Source organism: Eschrichtius robustus, chromosome 10, assembly GCF_028021215.1.
Source record: "Eschrichtius robustus isolate mEscRob2 chromosome 10, mEscRob2.pri, whole genome shotgun sequence".
Lineage (NCBI taxonomy): Eukaryota > Metazoa > Chordata > Mammalia > Artiodactyla > Eschrichtiidae > Eschrichtius > Eschrichtius robustus.
Window position 1 is genome coordinate 991266 of NC_090833.1, and position 20616 is coordinate 1011881.

Sequence of the window (20616 nt, forward strand, 5' to 3'; positions counted from 1 at the left end):
CAGGAACTTCCTGCCCACCCACGCCGACCGCGGGCTGGGGGGTGGTGGACGCGTCCCAGTTGGGCAGGAGCCGCATACACAGATGCGCAGTTAAGACAGGAGAGCTTTATGGTCCGAGTGGTGTGGAAGGACAGCGAAAGGACATGAGTGTTGAGGGCCTCCCCGCACGCCCGAGCTCAGGTGCAGGTGCAAAGCCGGCCACTGTGCCTGGGAAGAGCTGCCCCCAGAGAGGCGCCAGCGCTGCCTGCCCTCTGCGCACAGGTGCCCCGAGGGTCTGGGGACCCGAGGTCTGCAGCGCCGGTGCAGCTGAAGCGGAGGCCGCTGCATGCAGCGGGCCTGGGTGAGTGCGTGCGGCGGGCCGAGGGCAAGCAGGGGGCCGGGCAGGCGACGGGAACAGCGCCCCACCCCTGCAAACAGCCTCACGGGCTTCCTCGGCCTCAGTCCCATCCCTGAGAAGCGCTGGGGGCCGGCTGCCCACAGAGCCTGCTGCCCCTCCCTGCAGGGCAGGCCCAGCGCCCCCAGCACACGCGGAGTGCCCTGCGGTCTGTGGCGGCCAGGCCTAGAGCTCCTCGTAATCGCCGCCCCCGCGGAGGTGGCCGCCCGGGGCCCCGCCCCCCAGGAAGGCCTCCAGCTCGTGGACCGCAGTCCTCTCCGGGCCCCGCCGCCGCCGCCGCTCCTCCCGGCCCTTGTCCTCCGCCTGGTCCCTGCTCTTCTTATTACGCCTGCTCTTCTTCTTCGCGGCCTTCTCTTCCTCCTGGAGAGGCAGGTGCAGCGTCAGCCGGGGACTGGGAGAGCAGGGCCCGCCCTGGGGCCCACGCTGCCCAGCGGCACCCCAGGAGGGCTCAGGGAGCGTGTGTACCTCTCTGCTCTTCTTCTTTTTCTTTTTCTTCTCCTTCGAGGGAGGCTTGCCCTCCTTATCTGCACGGATAAGATGCAGTGTCAGCTCCCCGTGGACCAGAGGCCAGGCCCTCCCCGGGCCTCCCGGACTGGTGTGAGCCTGGGAGTGGGTGGGTCCAGCAGAGGCCCTGAGCCGGGGTCCCAGTGTGAGCACAGCCCAGAGTGAACACCCAGCACCTCAAGCCTCTGCCCTGCGTCTGGGTGGGGCCCTGGCTACAAAGGCAACAGGAGCCACTCCTGTGGACGGGCCGACACTTCAGCACCAGGACAGGCCCGGGAAGGTCCTTTCCTCTCCACTTTGGGGACGAGGCAGTTCCAGGACCGGCCCAGGTGACGCTGCTGGGCTCAAGCTGCCCAGGGTGGGGGCTGGGGATGGGGCAGGGAGCCGTGGAGCTGGCCAGGGTCGTCTTGGAGCACGGGGGCTCAGCAGACTGGAGACCATGCCAGCTTTTTCCACGGAGGGCCAGCAATGCAGGGCCGGACGGAGGGTCCAGAAGAGCTCGCAGCAGCGCTGCCCACGCCGCCAAATGCCTCCTGCGTGGCCACTCGGTCAGATGCCTCAGCTGCCCATCCTTCCAGCCTGGTCCTGGCCTGAAAGCCTGGGATGTCGTCTCAACACAGCCGGACCCCGAGCAGGACAGAGAAAGGGACTGGGCTTCCGGCCCCGCGGGACGGCCTCGCTGCTTGCGCCCCTGTGCTCCTGACCTTGCTCCTGTGCTCTGGGGCCCCCAGGCTCAAAGGCACGGGTGAGGGGGTCAGAAACATGGCCCCTGGCTGGGACACAGTACAAGTCACCAGTGCCGACGCAGCTGGATGGGGAGGGAGGGGCAGGCGTGTCGCCCCGCAGCTACCTTCCTCGCTGCTCTCCTTGCGGCCCGTGTCCTCCAGCCCCAACCCGAAGAGATCCGAGTCGTTCTTCAGTCTGAAGGAGGGGGCGGGGGGTTTGGGGGGCGGGGGCGGCTGGACAGGGCCGGCTTCCTCGTCCGTCACGTCCGAGAGGTCCTCTCGCACCGGGAACTCACCCTGGAGAAGGAGCGGGCAGGTGGGCCGCCGAGCCCCTCCCCAGTTCCCTGTCACGTGACTCCGTAAGGAGGCTCCTGCACCGGCCCCGCACCATGGGCTCACCCAGAGTGACGACGGCCCGAGCGGGGCAGCCGTGACGCCGAGGTCCCCCACCACATCCTCCCCAGAACAGGGGCAGCCTGGGCCTGGCACACGCAGCCCCCTGCGGGGCAGCACTCCCGGCTCACCCAGGCTGCCCTGACTCACGCCCCACGAGACCCCTGCCACGTTCTCGTGCCTTCGGTGCCTTTCCGCCATTCCCCACCCACCACTCGCCCTGGACTCGGAGGCAGCGTGGGTGCCAAGGTCGGTCCTCACCGCTCTCCTCTGAGCATCTGGGTCACTCTCAAAGTCAGGGTCGTCCATGACGAAGGACAGCATCTGGGCGGCAATAGGCCCCTCGGGGTCACTCTCTGACGACACCTGCTTGTCCTCCCCCTCCTCCAGCCCCGGAGAGGAGCCCTCAGCGGGGCGCTTGGTGCCGCCTGGCCAGTGGGGCTCCGTGGCCCTGGGAGCTGCATCCTGGTGTGGCCTCGAGGCCTTCGTGGAGGAACTGCAGGACACACAGGAGGGTCACGGAGCCTGAGGCTGCCCTCCCCACCAGGATAGCCCTTCCCTCCCACCCCCAACATACCGTTTGGTCCCTGGTTCAGAGCACTTCTGGGGGACCAGGACGGTGGCCTCATGGTGCCCTGCCGCCTCCTCTTCTTCCTCCTCGCTGGACAGAGTGATGTGCTCCCTGGGGATGGGGCCCGTGGGTGGCAGGGGCCTATTAGGCGGCTTATCTTCAAGGTCCACGTCGTCCTGGAAACCCGCCACCATTGGGTTCCCTCGTGGGGCCTCCCCATCACTGCAAAGGACAGGCAGGGCAGTCAGAGGTCACGAGGTGGGTACGGAGCACCCACCCTGATCTCCAGGCCCCTCTGTGCCAGGCAAGGGCCCTGACGGCGGGGTTGTCCACCCTTGCGTGGACGCAGCAAAGGGGGACCCACTTCGAGGGTGGCCTTGGGGGCTGTTCTGTGTAGGGGACCCACCACATTGCAGCAGAGCTGTGGCAGAGGTCGACAGGAGAGCAGGTGTGAGGTGGGCTGAGGAGAGGACAGAGATGCCCCCGTGCGGCGGGAAGCCACGGCGGGGCCCGCGGGTGGACATCTGAGGTGGGTGCCCTCCCGGGGGGTGGCGGGGTGAGGGGTGTGGGGCCCAGGGTGATGGGGGGCTCAGTGATGCCGGGGCCCTGCCTTGGCAGGAGCACAGTGCTGGCTTCAGTCTGGTATTTTGCACTTTGGGACACACAGTGACGGTGGAGGTGGAGGTGGGTCTCACTCGGGTCACACCGGGAAGGGAGAGTGTGCGCCGGGCCTCGAGCCTCCCCCATGCGGCCCTGACCGGCCACCCCCTGGGGGAGAAGCTGACAGCGGCTCTTTGGCCCCAGGGTTCCTCCTTCCACCGGCCAATGCTCTCAAGTGGCATCAGCCCGAGGAGGTCACTGACAGGAAGATGCCGCCGACAGGCAGGTCACCGGCAGTCGGGGAGCCCTGCTCCCTCCCTGCAGGTGTGAGGCTGCCCTTCCCTCAGCTCCTCAGGCCCAGCTCTGCTTTTGTCCCCAGCGCCCAGATGCAGGCGGGGTGCCTGTCCCCTCCGCCCGCCCAGTGCCAGGGCGGCAGCAGAGTCCACACCTGACGGGCCGAGGGCCAAGGCTGAGGGCGGCAGCCGACACCCGCCTGCCTTCCAGGCCCGGCCCTAACCTGTCGCTGTCCTGCGGGGCCGTGGCTCCAACTTCCTTTTCATCCTTCGGGGGGGCTGCGTCCTCCAGGAAGCTGCGGTCAAGACTGTCGTCAGGAACAAAGTCCTCCACGTTCTGGACTCTTGCCGGGGCCTCTGAAGCTGGGGCCGGCTCTGTGGACAGCAGGCACCAACTCTTGCCCAGCGCCCAGCCCAGCCGGGTCCACCCCAGGCTGGGCCACAAGCGGGATGCCGCGTGGCTAGGCTGTGGGGCTGCCTGCCCCGCAGGAAGAAGAAGGGGGACCCCGTCCTGGTCAGCAAGGGCTCCCGGGGCCAGCGAGACAGGGCCGCGCCCCCCTTGGGATGCCTGTGCCCACCTCCCGAGGGCTGCTCCTGGGGCCTACCTGGGGGTGAAGGGGCCACCTCGGCCGCCGGCGAGATCCCGAACAGCCGCGAGATGACGCTGCGCCGCGGGGGTGCGGCGGGGACCAGGGGCTGCGCAGGGGCTGGCGGCGCCTCCGAGGTGGAGGGAGGCCCCGGGCAAGCCGAGGGGGCCTGGAGGGGTGGCTGCGGAGCCGGCTGGGGCGTGCCGGGGCTGGAGCTCGCCGTGGGCACCGCGCTCAGAGGCACCACAGGAGACGGGGAGCCCGAGGACGGACTCTGCCCGTTGGTGGCCAGTGGGGACGCGTGGCCACGGCTGCGTGCCTCCATCATCTCGAGGAAGCTGCGGGCAAACAGGGCAAGGAGTGAGAAAGCCACCTCCCGCGTCTCTTGCTCTCAGGCTCCTCAGAGGCTGCTGCTGCTGTGCCGGTGGTGACGGGGTGTCCCCGCGCTCAGGCTCAGAGCCCCCACCTGCCTTTCCAGGAGGTTTCCCAGCGCGGGCTGGTGGCAAACACTGACAGCGCCCCCAGGGCGGCGGGTGACAGGTGTGGACACCAACGCTGGCTGGGAGTCTCTTCCCGCGAGGGGAAGGGTGCGTGCGTGTGTGCCTGTGTTTGTGCGCGTGTGCACGTGCACGTGTGCGGACAGGCGGGCTTTGCTGTGCCCCCGCCCTATGCCCCCTGACCCTGTTTCTAGGACCCACCTACAGGGACAGGCTGCAAGCCTCCCAGATAGGGAGGAGCCTAGACCCGGGTGGCCTGGGCCCGACCGTCCCACTGGCTGAGGACCCTGGTGTCACCTAGGCCTGTAGCAGGGCCCTCCTCCCGTGGGGTGGGCTTTCAAACAGAAGGTGTGGAATGGAGAGCCGGCCTGTGCTTGTGGGCTGGGGTCCCGGGGGCCTGGGGTGTCTGGGCCGGCCGCCCTCACCTCTAGGTTGGTATTTGGGGGAGGGGGTGGGGGGTGGGAGGAAGGACGGGCAAGGGACTGGGTCCTGGCGCAGGCCGGGAGCGGGATCCGCCCCAGACCTCGTCCGGTCCCCCGGCTGCTCAGGGGAGGTCACGGGGACACCACTGCCGAGCCCCCCCATGGCACCACCTTCTTCCAATGGCCTGGTCCCGGGGGCTGGCTGGGGACGGGCGCTGTGGGGAGGCTCCAGCTGCCACCTCCCCAGGGACCCTGTGCTTGGTGACGCCGGGCGCCCAAGCTCTCAGTCAGAGGACACCTTGCAGGAGCTGGTCAGCCCCAGGGTGGCGTCCACGGTGAGGCCGGCCTGGCAGCCGGAGCAGGTGAGAACACCTCCCCCCACCCTAGAATGACTCCTGCTTCTCCCCCTCTTGCTGTTCCAGAAGCAGCAGCTGGATCTTTCTCTGGGAGACCCAAAGGCCCTTGCTCGAGTCCATCTGGGGGAGCTGGGAGGCGCGAGGGTCCTGCCCGGGCCGCAGCCAGAGCCCGTGCTCCAGGCCGTGCGCACAGGCGGGGAAGCAGCCTTCTTCCTACCCCCCAGCCCCGACATTCGGATAATTCAACAAAACAAAGGAAGCACCTGTTTTTAGGGGTGGTTCAGGGTTAGGCCTTCCCCCACGAGCTGTGGAAGGCGGATGGGCCTGCTACCTGCTCTGGGTGCCCCAAGACCCTGCGAGGGCAGAGGAGGGCCTGCCTGGGGGCTGCTCCCCACCCGCTCGGCCGTCCTGCTGGAAGTGCCAGGACAACGCCCCTTCCTCCACTATCAAGGACCAGGAGATTTGGTTCCCACCCCACACGCCCTCCCAAGGTCAAGGAGCTCTCTCCACTGGCATCAATCTGGGAAACCTACGTCAAAACAGGGACGGGGCCTTGGCTGGAAAACGTCAGGGTGGCCGGTCTTGCCGGGGCCTGGGGTGGACACGTGGCCGGGTCAGCGGCTCCCCGTTCTGCGTGCCAGGTGGCCGACAGGTGGGCCGGTCTGGACAGAGGCAGGCTGGGGCCAGGCAGCTAGAGCGCCTACAGCCGCACTGGGCCTGCACGCCGTGTTCCCTCCACCCCCGCAAGGCAGGCAGCTGTCTGGGGGCAGCAGCTGCAGAAGCACCTCCGTGAACTGACGGCCACACTGTGTGCCCGTCACACCCGGTTAAAGCAGGCCCGGCCCAAAGTGCTCAGTGGGCAGGGGGCAGCAGGGCCCTGGGGTGTCCAACGTCACGTCCTCAGGGTCAGGAGGAGCCCGCTATCTGCTTCCCAAGGAAGAGCCGAGGCCTGACAGCACGGAGAACGCCACCCTCGCCCCCTTCCCACGGGGCCTGGACCACATTCAAAGCTGAAATGACTCGATTTCTTTGAGCAACACAACTCCACGCGGACAGATCTACCCGCGTGGGTGGCACTCGTGCTGCGGCCCCGCCAAGCGCACCCCGAGCTCAGAGGGAGGCCTGGCCCACAGGGCACACGTGTCACCTGCCCGCAGAGCCCTGCCTGCAGGGTCTAAGCGCTGAGGGCAGCCGCGGCTGGACCTACATGTCGTAGTTCTGGTCCTCGGTCTCCTGCTGCACGGACAACTCCTCCAGCGTGGCATCGATGTCCAGCTGGTTCGTCTCCAGCTGCCGCAGCAGCGTCTCTCTCTACAGAGAGGAAGCAGACACCTGAGCTGGGACCGTCACTGCGGTGAGCCACCCCTTCCGCCTGGCGCCCCTCCCGGCTGGCCCTTGAGGGACAAGACCGCCTCAAGCGGAGTGCCTGGAGCCGGGAGCCCGCACGGCCTCGCCCGGGGGGCGTGATGCCTCGGCTGCCCTGCAGGCTCCAGGGGCAGAGGTCGTGACGTGAGCGAACCACCCAGAGAGACGGCGCCCTGTTCACGCGAGGTGCCCCGAGGTGTAAGAAGCCCCAGCACCTGCTGAAAACCACGCGCTTGCTGCCGGCCCCAGGCTCAGCGTCAGCAGCGGCTTCCAGCTTCCATCCTGCCCGATGCCACCCCCCCAACCCAGGCTGCGGGTGTTTTCCTGCGATTTGTGTGCACGTTTTACTTGGACAGAAAGTTAAAGGGACCCCTACAGGCGACATGGATCAACACCCAGGATAGGGCGGCCGGCACGTCTGCGAGGTCTGGACACCCTGAAAATGCCCGCCGCCCTGGCCTGCAGAGGCCTTGTCTCTTCAAAAGGCGGTGAGAGAAAAGGAAAGACAGCCGCTCGCCTGAGTAAGTTCTACATCCTTTTGGAGAAAGAACAGAAGCCACTGTGGCTGCAAGGGCCACGGGTCAACGTCCCAGTGACAAGCCGTGTGGGTGGCACGTGTCCCCGCTATGTGATGAGCAGGGCAGTCACCTCTGGGGTCTCGCGCACAAAAGCCCATCACCCATCTGAGGTCAGACAGACCCTGAGCCAGGCACGTCTGAGGAACTGTCACAGCCCAGCGCAGCCGCGGAAGTGACCACTACGTGTGGGGTGGGCTGGGTGGGGCCCAGGACAGAGGGCCGGCAGGAGGTGCCAACAAAGCCTGGTTCTGTGGTCTTGACGGGAACACCGTGGAGACACAAGGCTGCAATCGGGGAACTGAACCGGGGCACGGGAACCCTCTGCGCTCTCTGCAAACCTACAACTGTTCCCAAATACGAGGGTCAATAACGCCAACAGCAAAGGGCTGCACAGCAGGGGGAGGAGGGCAGGGGCTTCTCAGGCCCATCCCGGCACCTGTCGCCAGAGAGGGGCCAGGTCCACCACGGGGACACAGCGGCACGGCCACAGGGAGGATCCGAGGCGTCCTGATCTGGGTGTCGGGGCCAAGGGCACCTCCACAGCGAGGACAGACACACGAGGGCCCCAGCAGGGGTCAGCACAGAGGGTTGCAGCTCCCGGGAGGAACGTGTAAGGACACCCACGTTCTCCCGCAGCTGGGTCCGTGGTTCCAGAAAGGCCCAGGTCCCGGACCCCCCAGCAAGGGGAGGGGACAGGGCGGGCCATCCAGCGGCCGCCAGCACCCGCACGCGGCGTCCGAACTGATGGCCTCGCTCCAACCAGGCCACCAAGCTGCCTGCCCGCTGGGGCCCCACCCCTGCGCCACAGCGGCCCTGGCAGATCCAAGCCCCACCCCCTGCACCCTGCCGGCAGGGCTCACCTGAAGCTGCAGGAATGGGATATTGAAGAACCTGTGCAGGTACTTGAGACCGAAGCTGTTCTTCATGGAGGACTCGGCGTAGCGGAAGTAAGAAGACCCTGGGGGCCTGTTCGTGAAAAGCACGGAGACGTGAGGGATGGTGGTGGCAGCGGGCAGCGTGACGTGGCCCCTCTGGGCCGGGCCACCCTTGGCGCCAGCACCCCTTGCAGGGCTGAGTCGCCTCCTGTGGGTGACGGGCTCACAGTTGCCAGGCGGAGACCTGAAGTTCAGAGGGCTCTGCTTGGCCGGGCGCCCACCAGGGGATGCCTGCACCAGGAAGGTGCTGCCTGCCTGCCCCGGCAGGACCTCGACACACCATCCCCAGCGCCCGGCCCCGGCCTCGGAGATGGAGGGAGGCCACCCCCACCTGGCACCTGGGACTGCCAGCTGCCCACCCTCGGTCCTGCCCACCCACACCCCACCCTCCAGGTCCGCGTCCCCCTCCCGGCGGGGCAGGGAAGCCGGGGGAGCTGGCGCACCTGGGGCCCCGGGGCCGTGCCGCTGGGTGGGCGGCCAGGGCTCGATGCGGAGGAGGGCGCGAGCGGGAGCGTCCCGGGCGGCTAGGCCGACCCGCAGCAGCCACGCCCGCGGGCTGGCACCCACCTGTCCAGGTTGTCAATGAAGTCTCGCACGTCGTCGGGCAGGATGACGCGGTGCTCGCCCATGTCTCGGTAGTTCCCCAGCACGCACACAGGCACGTGCGTCGGCACTTTGGGAAGCTCCCGGAGGATGTAGTTGAAGGTCCTTGGGAGGCGCGTGTGGGGAGAGACCCGCCCCCGGGGAAGAGCGTGGCTGAATGGGCAGCGTGCACACTGCCCACGGCCAGCCCTCAAGAAGCACTGAGTGCCCTGCTGGACGCCCTCGCGGGCCAGCGCCCTTACCACTGCTTGGTGATGTCGAACATCATGACCACCCCGTTGCAGTTCTTGTACACGTCCAGGAACTCGGCATCCAGGGCCATCTCGGACTCCGCCTAGGGATGGGGAAATCGGGCCTCAGAGACGGTGCCCCGGGCCAGGTCCCACAGGTGAGCACCCACCATCTCCTGGGACAGGCTGAACGGGACTTTTACAACTGAAAAGACAACGGCTATTTTCATTTTGGGAAAAAAAAACGTAGACGCAAGGTTATCTGGAGCGGAGGCCACATCGTGCCTGCCCTCAGCTGAGGGTCTCCCGCACTGGCCGTCGGCAGTGTCCTGCCCTTGGGGCTCACGGACGCTCCACTGCTGGGACAACTGAGCTGAAGAGGTGCGTCGCAGAGCTGAGGATGCATGTCCCAGAGAACCTTCCAGAGCACACACACCAGGGAGGCTGCAGTGCTGGGGGCGGTGGCAACATGCCCACAAAGACCACACAGACCTGGGCCAGGCGGTCACTGAATCTTCCTGTCCTAAAAGGGAATCCTAAAGGCTGCCCGCTGTCAGGAGGCCGTCTACGGACAGGAGGACATGGAGAGAAGGGCCCTTAGAAGCCATCAGAAAGCTTTGCAGACCGGAAGGAGTGCTAGCTGGCCCCTGACTTCTTTGTGTCGAGGTGGCGACCGTGGTGAGAGCTCTCTTGGAGCCACACTCATGCCCACGTGTACCCAGGGCCACACCTGAAGGTATGCCTATGCTTTTAACAGCTGAGGCCTTTGTAACACCGATATAAAATTTGGCCACTTCACCTAAATACCTCTCAGGTCACCCCAACTCCGAGTAGGGTCTGGCGGGCATCCCTGACACAGAGCAGCAGCTCAGGGGACCCCAGCCACCCCAACGCGACCAAGGGCAGCATGGGAGTGGCCACTGAGCCACCTGAGTCCACCAGCACAGATGGAGTCCTCAGGAGGGCCAGGCAGTCAGGGGGCAGAGAGGTCTGAAAAACAGATGCCTGCTCACAAGCCCCCACCCGAAGTAGTGGGCCACGTGGGAAGAGACGCAGCTCACCTCCTGGGGGTCATTCTCCATCTTCAAGGCATCGCCTCGCTTCTTGCATTTTCCTTAAGAAAAGACACAAAGTCACGGGGTGGAAACGCTGGGCCCAAGGATGCCCTGAGGGGGTAGCAGCCCCTCCTCGTGTCCCACTGCCCCCCATGCCCCTGCCCCCACCTCCAGTAGGTGCCTTACGGGCTGGGGTTGGAGCCCCCGGGACCCTAGGGCAGGACACGGCCAGGACCCCAGGGAGGCCACGGAGGCTCCCTGAGCCGGTGCTGAGGGTGGACGAGCTGGGCTTGGGGCCAGGAAGCCGTGGAACCACCTGAGCAGCAACAGCTCCCATGCCCAGCCTCCCTTCCCTCCACCTCAGACATTTCTGACAGGGGAGGAAGGACCACTCGTCACCCTAGGGTCCTGGGGCCCTCAGTCTCAGAGCAGCGGGCTGGGCGAAACCAACAAACCGGGGTTCGTTTATTAGAAGGCCGCCCTCTGCCTCTTCCGCAGCCTCTCCCAGAACCTCTCACCACCCTCTGATCCCGTCTCTGGAGGCGCCCCCAGCTCAACAGACGCTGGCCACCTCGCACCCTCCCAGTGGACGCCTGGGGCTACAGGGTCGAGGCCTGAGCACCGCGACTGCCGACAGGTGTGGCCGAAGCCCAGGACGTGCCACCACCGCCCGGCTGCAAGCAGAGCGGAAACTGGGCCAGTGCTCCTGGGAGGAGGGCCGGGCAGCCAGAGTTATGCCGCGCCCGCTCCCACCATGAGGGGCACCACCTCTCAGCCGCTGCCACCCCCCTCCAACTCGATGCCCTTTGCTGCTGTGGACGAGCCTCGGACGTGTCCAACAGGGGACCAGTTAGGGTGGTAGAGAAGGCACTTTTCCTTCCCACTCTGAAGATTCCCACCCGAGGGGGACCAGATGACAGAGCTCTGGGGATGCTGAGCGCTCATACGGAATGCTGCCCCTGCCTCTGGCTGCCAGCACGTGAGCAAGCCTCCTCTCCACACTGCAAGGAGCTCTGTGGAGAACAGCCACCCAGGGAACTGTGGCCAGCCCATCACTGCCCTTCCACGGGCGGGAAGCGGGGTGCTCAGAGGTTCCCAGAACAGGGCAGCGTCTGCCTCTGTACCACGAGGCTGTTCCCCCCCCCACTGAGGACACGACATGCTGCCGCATGGAAGGGGTCCCGTCGCCAAAGACAGAGCCCATTCTGGACATGGGCATCCCGTCCTGAATGAGTGCAGACCCAGGGAGTCGGAGCCAGGCACGCGGGGGCAGGGGTGCGGGATGTGCCGGGGCATGGAGGGCAGCCTGGCCCGGGCGACGGCTCCCCCTCACATCCGGGCTGGCGGCTGGGCCGCAAGGGGCTGCTTCCTAGTGCTACCCGGCCGCACGCACACAGGACGCCGTGCAAGCACGGCTTGCAGCACAAGGCCCCTCCAGGCCCCGTGGGGTTTAAAGCATCCTGGGGACAGCAGTATCCTCACCCGGCTCAATGGGTCCTCGGAACCCAAACCCGCCTCCACAGAACGTGGTGTAGGAGAGCGCGCGTGTCCTGCACCAGAAATCACAGGCTCGTAGAAGACAACGTCCCTTTGTCCCTGAAGGACGGGAGGAGCTATAGCAGGCCTGCGGGGTCCGAGGCCGGGCCTGGGGGTCGGAGGTCAAACCTGCGAGGTCAGACCATGGTGCGCACAGGGCACCGGCCCCAGGGAGGAGCACGAGCATCACAGAGGAGGGGCCGATGGCCTGGGTGCAAGGAGGAAATGAATGAGATGGAACGCTGGGGGCGAACGTGCCCACGCCCCCCGCCCCGGCCTGCCTGCTGCACACAGGGCACGGCTATTTGGGGTCTGTGTGCGTGCTGGGCTCCCCGAAAGCTCAAGCCACTTCAGAAGCCAAGGACCCTTGGCTCTGGGCACAGGGGCAGGAACAAGTGGGCTGCCACACCCACGGTGCTGCAGGAAGGGCTCCCTGAACAGCCCCCCAGAGCCTCTGGCTGTGGTCCGTGTCCGCCCTCCATGGCCACGTGCTCAGCTCAAGCGGGTGGAACAGGTGTTTCAAGAGCAAAGACCATGGTGCCCTGACTGGTCAGCACCGGGCGCTCCATCCTGGACCACACACCCGGAGCCCGACGGCACGGTCAGCACAGAGCTAGGCCTCCGATGGCCCCTGTGCCCAGGAGCCAGAGTCAAGGGACCGAGGCACCAGGAGGCGGCAGAGGAGGGGCCGCCAGCGAGGGAGAGAGGACAGCTGTTCTCCACAGCACAAGCAAAGCTTGAAAGAGAAAAGCACGCTCATAGAAGGATCTGACTTACCTTTGTCAACCACATCCCAGACTTCAACTTTCACGATATCATCAGTGGCTAAAATAGGGGGAAAACAGTAAGATCACCACCCAGTGTGAACTTCCGGTTTCAATGGACCACCTTCAGGGGCCGTGCGGATGTCACTGTCCCCACTCGGCGCCTCCCCAAGGGCCCCTGCTCCCGCCCAGGCTGGCGGGTGCTGTGCCCAGGACACCCCCTCCCTGGAAGGCAGGGAACAATCTGGACACCTCCTCAGCTGACACGACCGCGTGTCCTGAAGGGTCCCTGGGGCGGGCTCGTGCCCAGCCAGAACCCAGGCCCCCGCAGGCCCCCTGGCTTCTGCGGGAAGGCCCGGTTCCAGTGACTCTGCCCCTGCTCCTTGGCAGAGGTCTCTGGTCTGCTGCGTGCGGGGGGCCAGGGGAGCAGGCTCTGGGATCAGCCAGTCTGGCGTCAGGGCCTGTGCACATGCCCGGGCCGTCAGTGGGTCCACCCGCCACCCCAGGGATTCCGTGGGGAAAGGGGAGAGGCGGGGAACTGCCGGGCGCCTGCCACCAAGCTGCAGGGCACAAGAAGTGCACTGTCCCCGCCAACTTCACCCCAAACCGGGAAGGGGTGCCCTAGGGGGTGAGGCTTCCCTCTGCAGCTGGCGGGCAGGGCAACACTGAGTCCACACAGCTGTCCTACTTCGCGGCCTGGCCGTCCCTATGAGGGAGTTGGAACGTCTACAAAGGCCCATGTGTCCTGCTGTTGGCCCGCTGGATTTTTTTTTCAACGAAAAGGAATGTTTTGGTTTTTTTTTTAAATTCTAGATCAGTTCTTTTTTTTAAAAATTTTTATTTATTTATTTTTGGCTGTGTTGGGTCTTCATTTCTGTGCGAGGGCTTTCTCCAGTTGTGGCAAGCGGGGGCCACTCTTCATCGCGGTGCGCGGGCCTCTCACTATCGCGGCCTCTCTTGTTGCGGGGCACAGGCTCCAGACGCGCAGGCTCAGTAGTTGTGGCTCACGGGCTTTAGTTGCTCTGGGGCATGTGGGATCTTCCCAGACCAGGGCCTGAACCCGTGTCCCCCGCATTGGCAGGCAGATTCTCAACCGCTGCGCCACCAGGGAAGCCCCGAAAAGGGATGTTTAAAATGGCTCAAAGGTCTTGTGCTCTCTGGCTCCTGAGCACGCAGAGTGGATTCTCTCCCTCCCAGCAGGGCGCCCCGTGGTCGCTGTCCCCCAGGAGCGGAGCGGAGGTGCCCGCCGTTCTGGCTACGGCCGGGTGGCCGCCAGGTGTGTTCTGCCCATCAGGCAATCTCGCCAACAAACCCCCTCCCAGGACCCTGTGGGGACTGGCACTTCACAACTGCCGCTGAGAGCTGGGCTCCAAGGCCCTGGGGGCCTCTGTCTGCTGGGGCCCAGCACGTCCTGTGGCCGGGATGGTCCCTGCCCGGAGGCTCTGGCCTGGGACATCCGAAGGTCCGGGCCTCTGGCCCCGCTCCCCAAGTGGACCGAGTCTCCCGCGGGACAGGGGACTTCAGGGCAACCCCAAAGCGGCTTTGATGAGCCCCCGAGTTCACGCGTGTGTGGCGTTCCTGTGACGACCCCAGGCTGGGGGAGGGCGACGGGAGGAAAACCCCTACCCAGCAGGCCGGTGCCCACCCAGACCCCCGGGAAGCCCCCCACCCACCGCCGCCCTCACTTTTGTAGCTCCAGTGGATGCTGGTGACCTGGATCTCCTGTGTAGGGATGTACTCCTCCACGAACTTCTTGCCCTGCAGCCGGTGCCACAAGGCTGTCTTGCCCGTGTTCCTGTCCCCTCGGATCACGATCTTCACTGCGGGGGAGAAAGCACAGATCAGGCAAACAGTCCCGGCAAAGACAAACTTTCACTCCGCCGAGGGAGTGCATGCACGGCTTCTTGTGCACAGACGTGGCCAGTGTGGCTGGCGAGCCCCGAGAGCTGAGTGAGGTGGGCTGGCCGGGGGCCCCCGGAGGGACGAGGCCGTGGGCACACGTTCGCTCACTCGGGGCACCGGCAGCCCTGCTCTCCCCCAGGCCCCCGACGGACTTCCTCCGGGGCAGGTGGGCGACCCCGGGACTCTGCTCTCAGGAACGCAGTGCTCCAGAGCCGGGTGCCCGTGGGGCAGGCTGTGCTCACCTCTGCAGGCCGCACGATTCGCACGTCGGCTCTCACCCTACCTTCCCAGAGCCCTGGCATCTTCGGTGCAGGGTTCTGCAGGACGCAGGGCTCCTCAAGACCACACTCGGGGTGACAGCAGGAAGCCTGGACTCTGCTTTGCTTGCTCAACCAGTACTTAGGAGCGTGCACGTGGAAGGCTGGGGGCAGTGCCTCCCCCGCTGGCACCGAGCGCCTGGCAGGGCCGGCGTGGACTCCGTGTTTCTCACCCGGTCATCCTCCAGGGCGCCGTCTTCTAAGTTTTCAATGTAGTGGCACAAAGTCATCCATGACATTTTATGTTCTAGACTTCGTGGTTGCTGCTGTGTACTCTTCGTCCTTCCGGATATTTGTTTTGTCTTTTTAATTAATCTTCCCAGAGGTTCGTCTACTTGACCACTCGCGTACACACACCCCGTGTGTTTTGCTGGATGCCTCCACTGATCCTTCTTAAAAACCACTTGCTTCTGCTTTTTTCTTTGTCACTTACTTCCTTTTACTTTCTTGAGGTTTACCCTGTTCTTCTGGGTTTTCACCTTGTATTCTCAGGTCGATGACCACCACAAGTATGTGGGGTGTTCATTATCACTGGATTACAAATACTTCCTTGACCCATAAATTACTTAGAAATAGTTTTAAGTTTCCCCCCAAAAGTTGTACTTTTTTGTTATTCCTATCCAGTTTTACTCATTGTGGCCACAGAATGTGGTCTGCATGGTACATATTCTTGGGTGTCTGTTCGGACTGTCGCTTTCAGGAACGCGCCTTGCTTTGAGCGGGGCTGGGTGCAGACACCTGCTCCTTCCTGAGTCTTCCTCTCATCCGGCCGGCTGTCTGACCTGCAGCCAGTGTGAATCCCCACAGCTCTAGCACGAGGACCCCACGGGTGCAGCTTCCTTGTGGCTGATATTGACCCACTGCTTGGTTCCACAAGCCTGCTTTCAACCTTTCTATGCCATCGTGTGGTGGACGTGTCTCTTACACACCACACAGCCAGAAAGAAATCAAATTGCAGTCTTTCTTTCACTGGTGCGTCTGCCTGTTCACATTCCCTGGTTGCCAACAGAGGCGGGTAACCCCCTCCGCCACGTGTGATCATTTCCAGTCACTGCCAGGGTTCCCTCCCCTCTTTTCTGCCTTCTTTCATGTTGGGCGAGGTTTTTTTTTTTTTTTATTCCTCTTTTGCCTGGTATTTATTTGGAAGATTTGAGATCTATTTCTATTCTTAAATTTTTAACACACACCTTTGCTGCAGTAAAGTCTGAAGTTAATACATGTCCTTGGCTCCCACTTAAACACAGCTCTGGTCAGCGCCATCGTGAGTTACACGCTGGTTGCTAGCGTTCTGGCTTCTCCTTCTGCGTCCCCCACGGGGGTCACGATGCTTGTTCACCCATTTCCGTGCTGACCCGTGCCTTGCAAACCTCCTCCGTCTCCCGAGCTCCCCCTCCATCTGTCTGGAGTACCTCCTCCAGGATTTATTTCAGCAGGAACCTTCGCACAGAAACTGTCCATCTTAGACTGGAGAGGGGTTTAATCGCACTCGCTTACTTGGTGTAGATTTCTAGGCCGAACAGGCTTTCCCCTCAGGAACGCCTCCACCACCATCACTGCCAGCGTGCTGTCAGGCTCTTGGCTGTCCCTCTGCTTGCACTGGTCGCTTCTACAATTCTCCTCTTTGATTTTGCTGTCCTGAAATTCCCATGATGTGTCCAACTCTGGGAGTTTGAAAGCCCTGGCCTTGGGTTTCTTGGAGTTTCATGTACTCCGGGAACTCCAGAAAGTCCTAGCCTGCATTTCTGCAGTAACTGCCTCTTCTCCATCCCTGCTATTCTTTCCTTCTGAGCCTCAGATCACACGTGTGTGGGCATCGCTCAGTTCTGGGCCCGCATCTCCCTGCCAGGTGCCAACTCCACCTTCAGCTATTATGCTGCTTCGCCTGCCTGCCGGCTTTTTGTTTTCGTGACCGTGCTCTTTCATTTCTGGAGGGTCTCTTTGGTTCTTTTTTCAAACACGGCTTGTCTGTCCAGAGTCTTGGTATAATCTTAGAACTGTTTCCTTCTTTTATATCTTTACCAATTTTAACGTATATTGATATTTGTTTTCTATTCTGTTTTGAGAATGAAAAGTCTTAATTTTCTCTCTCTTCAACTGAAATCCTTTTAAAATTTGAAATTTACTCTTCAAAAAAGTTAATTAGAAGAAACCATATAATGTCAGAAATAAATAAAATGATCTGGTTTCATCCATTAAAAAAAGGAATTGGCCTCTACTTTTAAATTAAAAATTCAAATCAATCTCAGAACCTTAGACATTGGCTCAGATAAGCTAAATAAGTGATTCACTGAAGAACCTTTAATTAAGGTTCAGCCAAGAAGTGATGAGGAGCCCTTTACTTAAGAAGCATGCGGCATGCAAGACGTTTTACTAAACAGAATAACTCTCTATTTCTATTCTACGTCTTTTCTTTTATTCTAAGTAAAGATACAACGCAGAAGACACAGGGATCTACTACAGGACCCAAGAATCTCTTCTACTCCCTGATTCAACAGTAATTCACTCACACTGCCACACATTTCCTGCAAGATAGGGAATCTTTTCTTTGTATTTTCATACAAAAAAAAAAAAAAAAAAGTATGGTCTATCTTGGATGCAAATGATGCAATCAACCACTCTGCAGGAGGCACAACTGAAATCCAACGATGCCCTTTCTCCGTACCAGCAGCAGGATCACTAGACAGATGCCCAGCTGGCCACCTCCTCCTGGGCAGCCCCTCACCCCACCGCAGCAGTGGCTCCTCTGCTCAGGGCCCTCTAAGGTGTCCCGTTCACAGAGTCCCCAGGATGGTGTGAGGGCCGCACTTCTGCGGCTTGGCCCCCCGTGCTTCTCTCCTGACCTCGCTCCACTGTGACCCCCTCGGCCCTTCTCCACAAGGCCCGCTCTGACCTTCTACTTAAAGTCCCAACCCCAGCCCCCCCCCCCCCGCTCCATTCCTCCACCCTTCAGATAGGTTATATGGTTACCTCCTGATCATGTTTAGTGCCCACAGTCTGCCTTTCTACCCCCACTAGAATGGAAGCTCCACAAGGCAGAGACTGCTGTCTGGGTTTTCACTGATCTACGCTCAGTAAATATTTGCTAAGTAAAGGAACGCTAGGGAAGGAAAACCTATAAATGAAAACGTGGCAGATCACGGGCAGCAAAGGCTCGGGAATTTGCAAATCGGCCCTGCTGGGGCAGGTCAAATAGCTTTTCAAACACAGCTGTTTATTTCCGAGAGAAAAAGCTCTCTTACCCAGAAACCAACCTTTCAAAGGTTTCTTGGTAAGGAAGTGTTTAACTCCATTTTAAGTTCTAGCACTGAAATCCGACTGGCCAGGACTCTGGCTGTCCAGCGTCTGGAGGCTTTCTCAGTAAGCAACGCAGCCTGGAGCAAGGGCAGTCTGGACGAAATGCACAAGACCGGTGCTTCCCCACCGGACCCAACACACACAGGCAGCGTCCTTCCACTTCACACGCGAATGACTTCCAAACCATGGACGCCTCCAATGGCTCATTTGGGTTTTGATTCTAAACGGGATGTGTATGCTGGGACACTGCATGGGTGTCACTTCTCATCGTCATAGCAATTTAAAAGAAAACGACTTATCTGCCCCAGGAGGACAAGGTTCTGTAAGAGACAATCATTAATTCTTACCCATAAAAGTCCTGAGTCTATAACTATCATATTGCTGGTTTGCTCCCCTAAGTAAGATGTTTTGGGAAATAAATATTAGAAATGTTCTATTCTACTGACTAATAAATTTAAAAGTTTCAAAATTGCAGTATTAGCCAACTACAGGGGAAGCACCACCCTGAGATGTCCTGTGGGCACAGCACCCCGTTTCTCTCGACTGCACCACCTTTCATTCATTTTGTTCCAGATCAGAATCTACCCCCCCTCCCCCCAACTTCCTGAGGCGGGTCTCTTCTCTGGAAGGACTCCAATGTCCTGTCTACTTTTTACTCCCGCCCACCCAGGGCCAGGGGGTGTGCCCACCAGGGAGTGCTTTTCCAAAGGTGAACATTTTTTCAGGTCCAGTTTCCAAAGGACTAAGATTAAGTTTTAAAAAATAATACCATAAATAATAAAATTAAATAAGGGAACCAAAGGTGGGTTGTAAAGACTTGTGTAAATGCGTATTTTGACTTACTATTCTCTTCTTGGAATGTGAGAGAAATACACACAAAATTGGGTAAAATACATGCAAAACGATCCCTCTTTTAAACCCAAAGTCTTTCCAATCAGTTTCTTAATATGGTACATTGTTACTGAAATATGGGCCATCACAGAGACTAAAAGGCTCCCCTGAAAGCAGCAAAGGGAGCAATGGCCGGTATCTTGTAGCAATATATGGAAATACTTAAAGAGGGAAACGATTTAAAAGCAGAGAACAACATTAAAAAATCTTTTAAATGCTCCTAGCAAAAAGCCAGCAAGATGGAAAAACTTTAAAGAGGTCAAGAGGACGGTCAGCCTCTAGGAGCTACACAATTTACATAATTTATAACTGAGGACTGGAAACGACCTGGGCTTTCAGGGCATCTGGTAAATAACTCCTCTTTCCCGTAGGAGAAAAGAAATCTCTACGATAACAAGTAAGAGCCTGTGCCTTCTGGAGCTTTTCTAAATATATCCCTTACAAACGCTTTTTTTTTTTTTTTTTAAAAAAAAAAGGGGGGCAAGAACGTGCGGCGTAGCTGACATTCCGTCTTCAAACGGGGTACGAAGCCTACAAAGAAAAATCCCATAGCTCAAACTACCAGAGCCAGCGAGTCCTCCGCTCTCTTCTCTTGCGGGTGACCCCACGGTTCATGGATGGAGAGCTCCACCACCCCCTTTAAGAAGCGTCATACACCACAGACTCTCCCCACGTTATGTAAGAATCTCTCTTAGACGAGGTCACCTGGGCCAATGAGGGTACCGCAGACGCACCAGGAACCGCCTGGACCAATTTCACTCGAATGTCCCATCATGCCAGCATTCCTCGGGAATGACCCACAGGTCAGAGGGGAGCGCCGCGGGCCGAGGAGCCCACCTTCTGGCCCTGGGGTCCTCTAGGACCTCCTCTCCGGCCCGCATCACCTCCCAACCCCAAGGGAACGCCCCTGGGGCACCCGCAACGTGCCCGGCACAGGTAAGGGCTCAGCTCACCTGCACACAGACGGCGAGGCCCTCGGAGCGCGACGGGCCCCCCAGCGCTTCCCGGGCGAGGCCCGCCCCGGTTACCACAAGTCCTGGACGGCGCGGCCGGGGCCTGCGGACCCCGCGGGACGGCGCCCCCTGCACCCGTGCCCCCACTTTCCACGTGCCCCCGCAGGAACCCCACGCCGGGCCACACTCACTGTTGTACTGCACCCCCTTGGCGAAGCGCCTCTGCAGCGCCTGGTTCATGGACTGCAGCCCGGCCGGGATGTTCTTGTCGCGGCCCGGAGCCTGCTCCGACCCCACCAGCTTCTTGAGCGCGGAAAACATCTTCCCGCTCCCACGTCCGAGCGCGGCGCGGCTCCCGAGTTCAGCGGCAGCGGCGGCGGCGGCGCGGCACGGATCGCACCATGTCCCGGGCCCCGGCGACCGGGCGCCTGCCTCGAGGGCGGCTCAGGGGCTCAGCCGCGGAGGCTCGGCTTCGGCCCCCGCGGCCCCCGGCGCGGCCGCTCTGCGCTCGTCAGCGCCGCCATCTTGGCGCCGGCTCGGCGGGGCGCGCGGCTACGGGGCTCCGCGAGGGCCACGGGAGTGCGGCGCGCGGAGAGGAGCGCGTGCGCAGAGCGCTGCGGTCTCGGGGCGTGCGGCTACGGGGCGCCGCGAGGGCCACGGGCGGGTGGCGCGCGGAGGTGCGCTCTTGCGCGGGGCGGTGCAGGTGCGGGGCTGCGGAGTCCGCAGTCCCGCCTTACGAACTGCCTCCACGGTTTCAGCTCAGCCCAGACCCCCGTCCGCATCCCCGCCCGTACCCACTACTCACTCTTACCCCTGAACCCTCGGGCCCAGATCCACACCGAACACCCCAC

The 20616-nt window shown here is 61.8% G+C and overlaps 1 protein-coding gene across 2 annotated transcripts; it reads right to left on the reverse strand.

Annotated features, from left to right (window-relative positions):
* Positions 1 to 90: 90 nt before the first annotated feature.
* RABL6 (RAB, member RAS oncogene family like 6) lies at positions 91 to 20306 on the reverse strand. Of its 2 annotated transcripts, none has more exons than XM_068553020.1 (15): positions 19957 to 20306; positions 14094 to 14228; positions 12422 to 12469; positions 10115 to 10167; positions 9066 to 9157; positions 8788 to 8928; positions 8146 to 8251; positions 6550 to 6653; positions 4086 to 4405; positions 3636 to 3855; positions 2594 to 2809; positions 2278 to 2512; positions 1749 to 1920; positions 860 to 918; positions 91 to 754 (listed from the first exon to the last, which is right to left on the reverse strand). In XM_068553020.1, exons 1-15 carry the CDS (start codon positions 20084 to 20086, stop codon positions 560 to 562), a joined length of 2226 nt encoding a protein of 741 aa, XP_068409121.1. In that variant the 5' UTR covers positions 20087 to 20306; the 3' UTR covers positions 91 to 559. The 2 variants fall into 2 exon arrangements, with proteins under 2 accessions (XP_068409121.1, XP_068409122.1); XM_068553021.1 differs by having other exon boundaries at positions 3705 to 3855; positions 19957 to 20305.
* Positions 20307 to 20616: the final 310 nt, after the last annotated feature.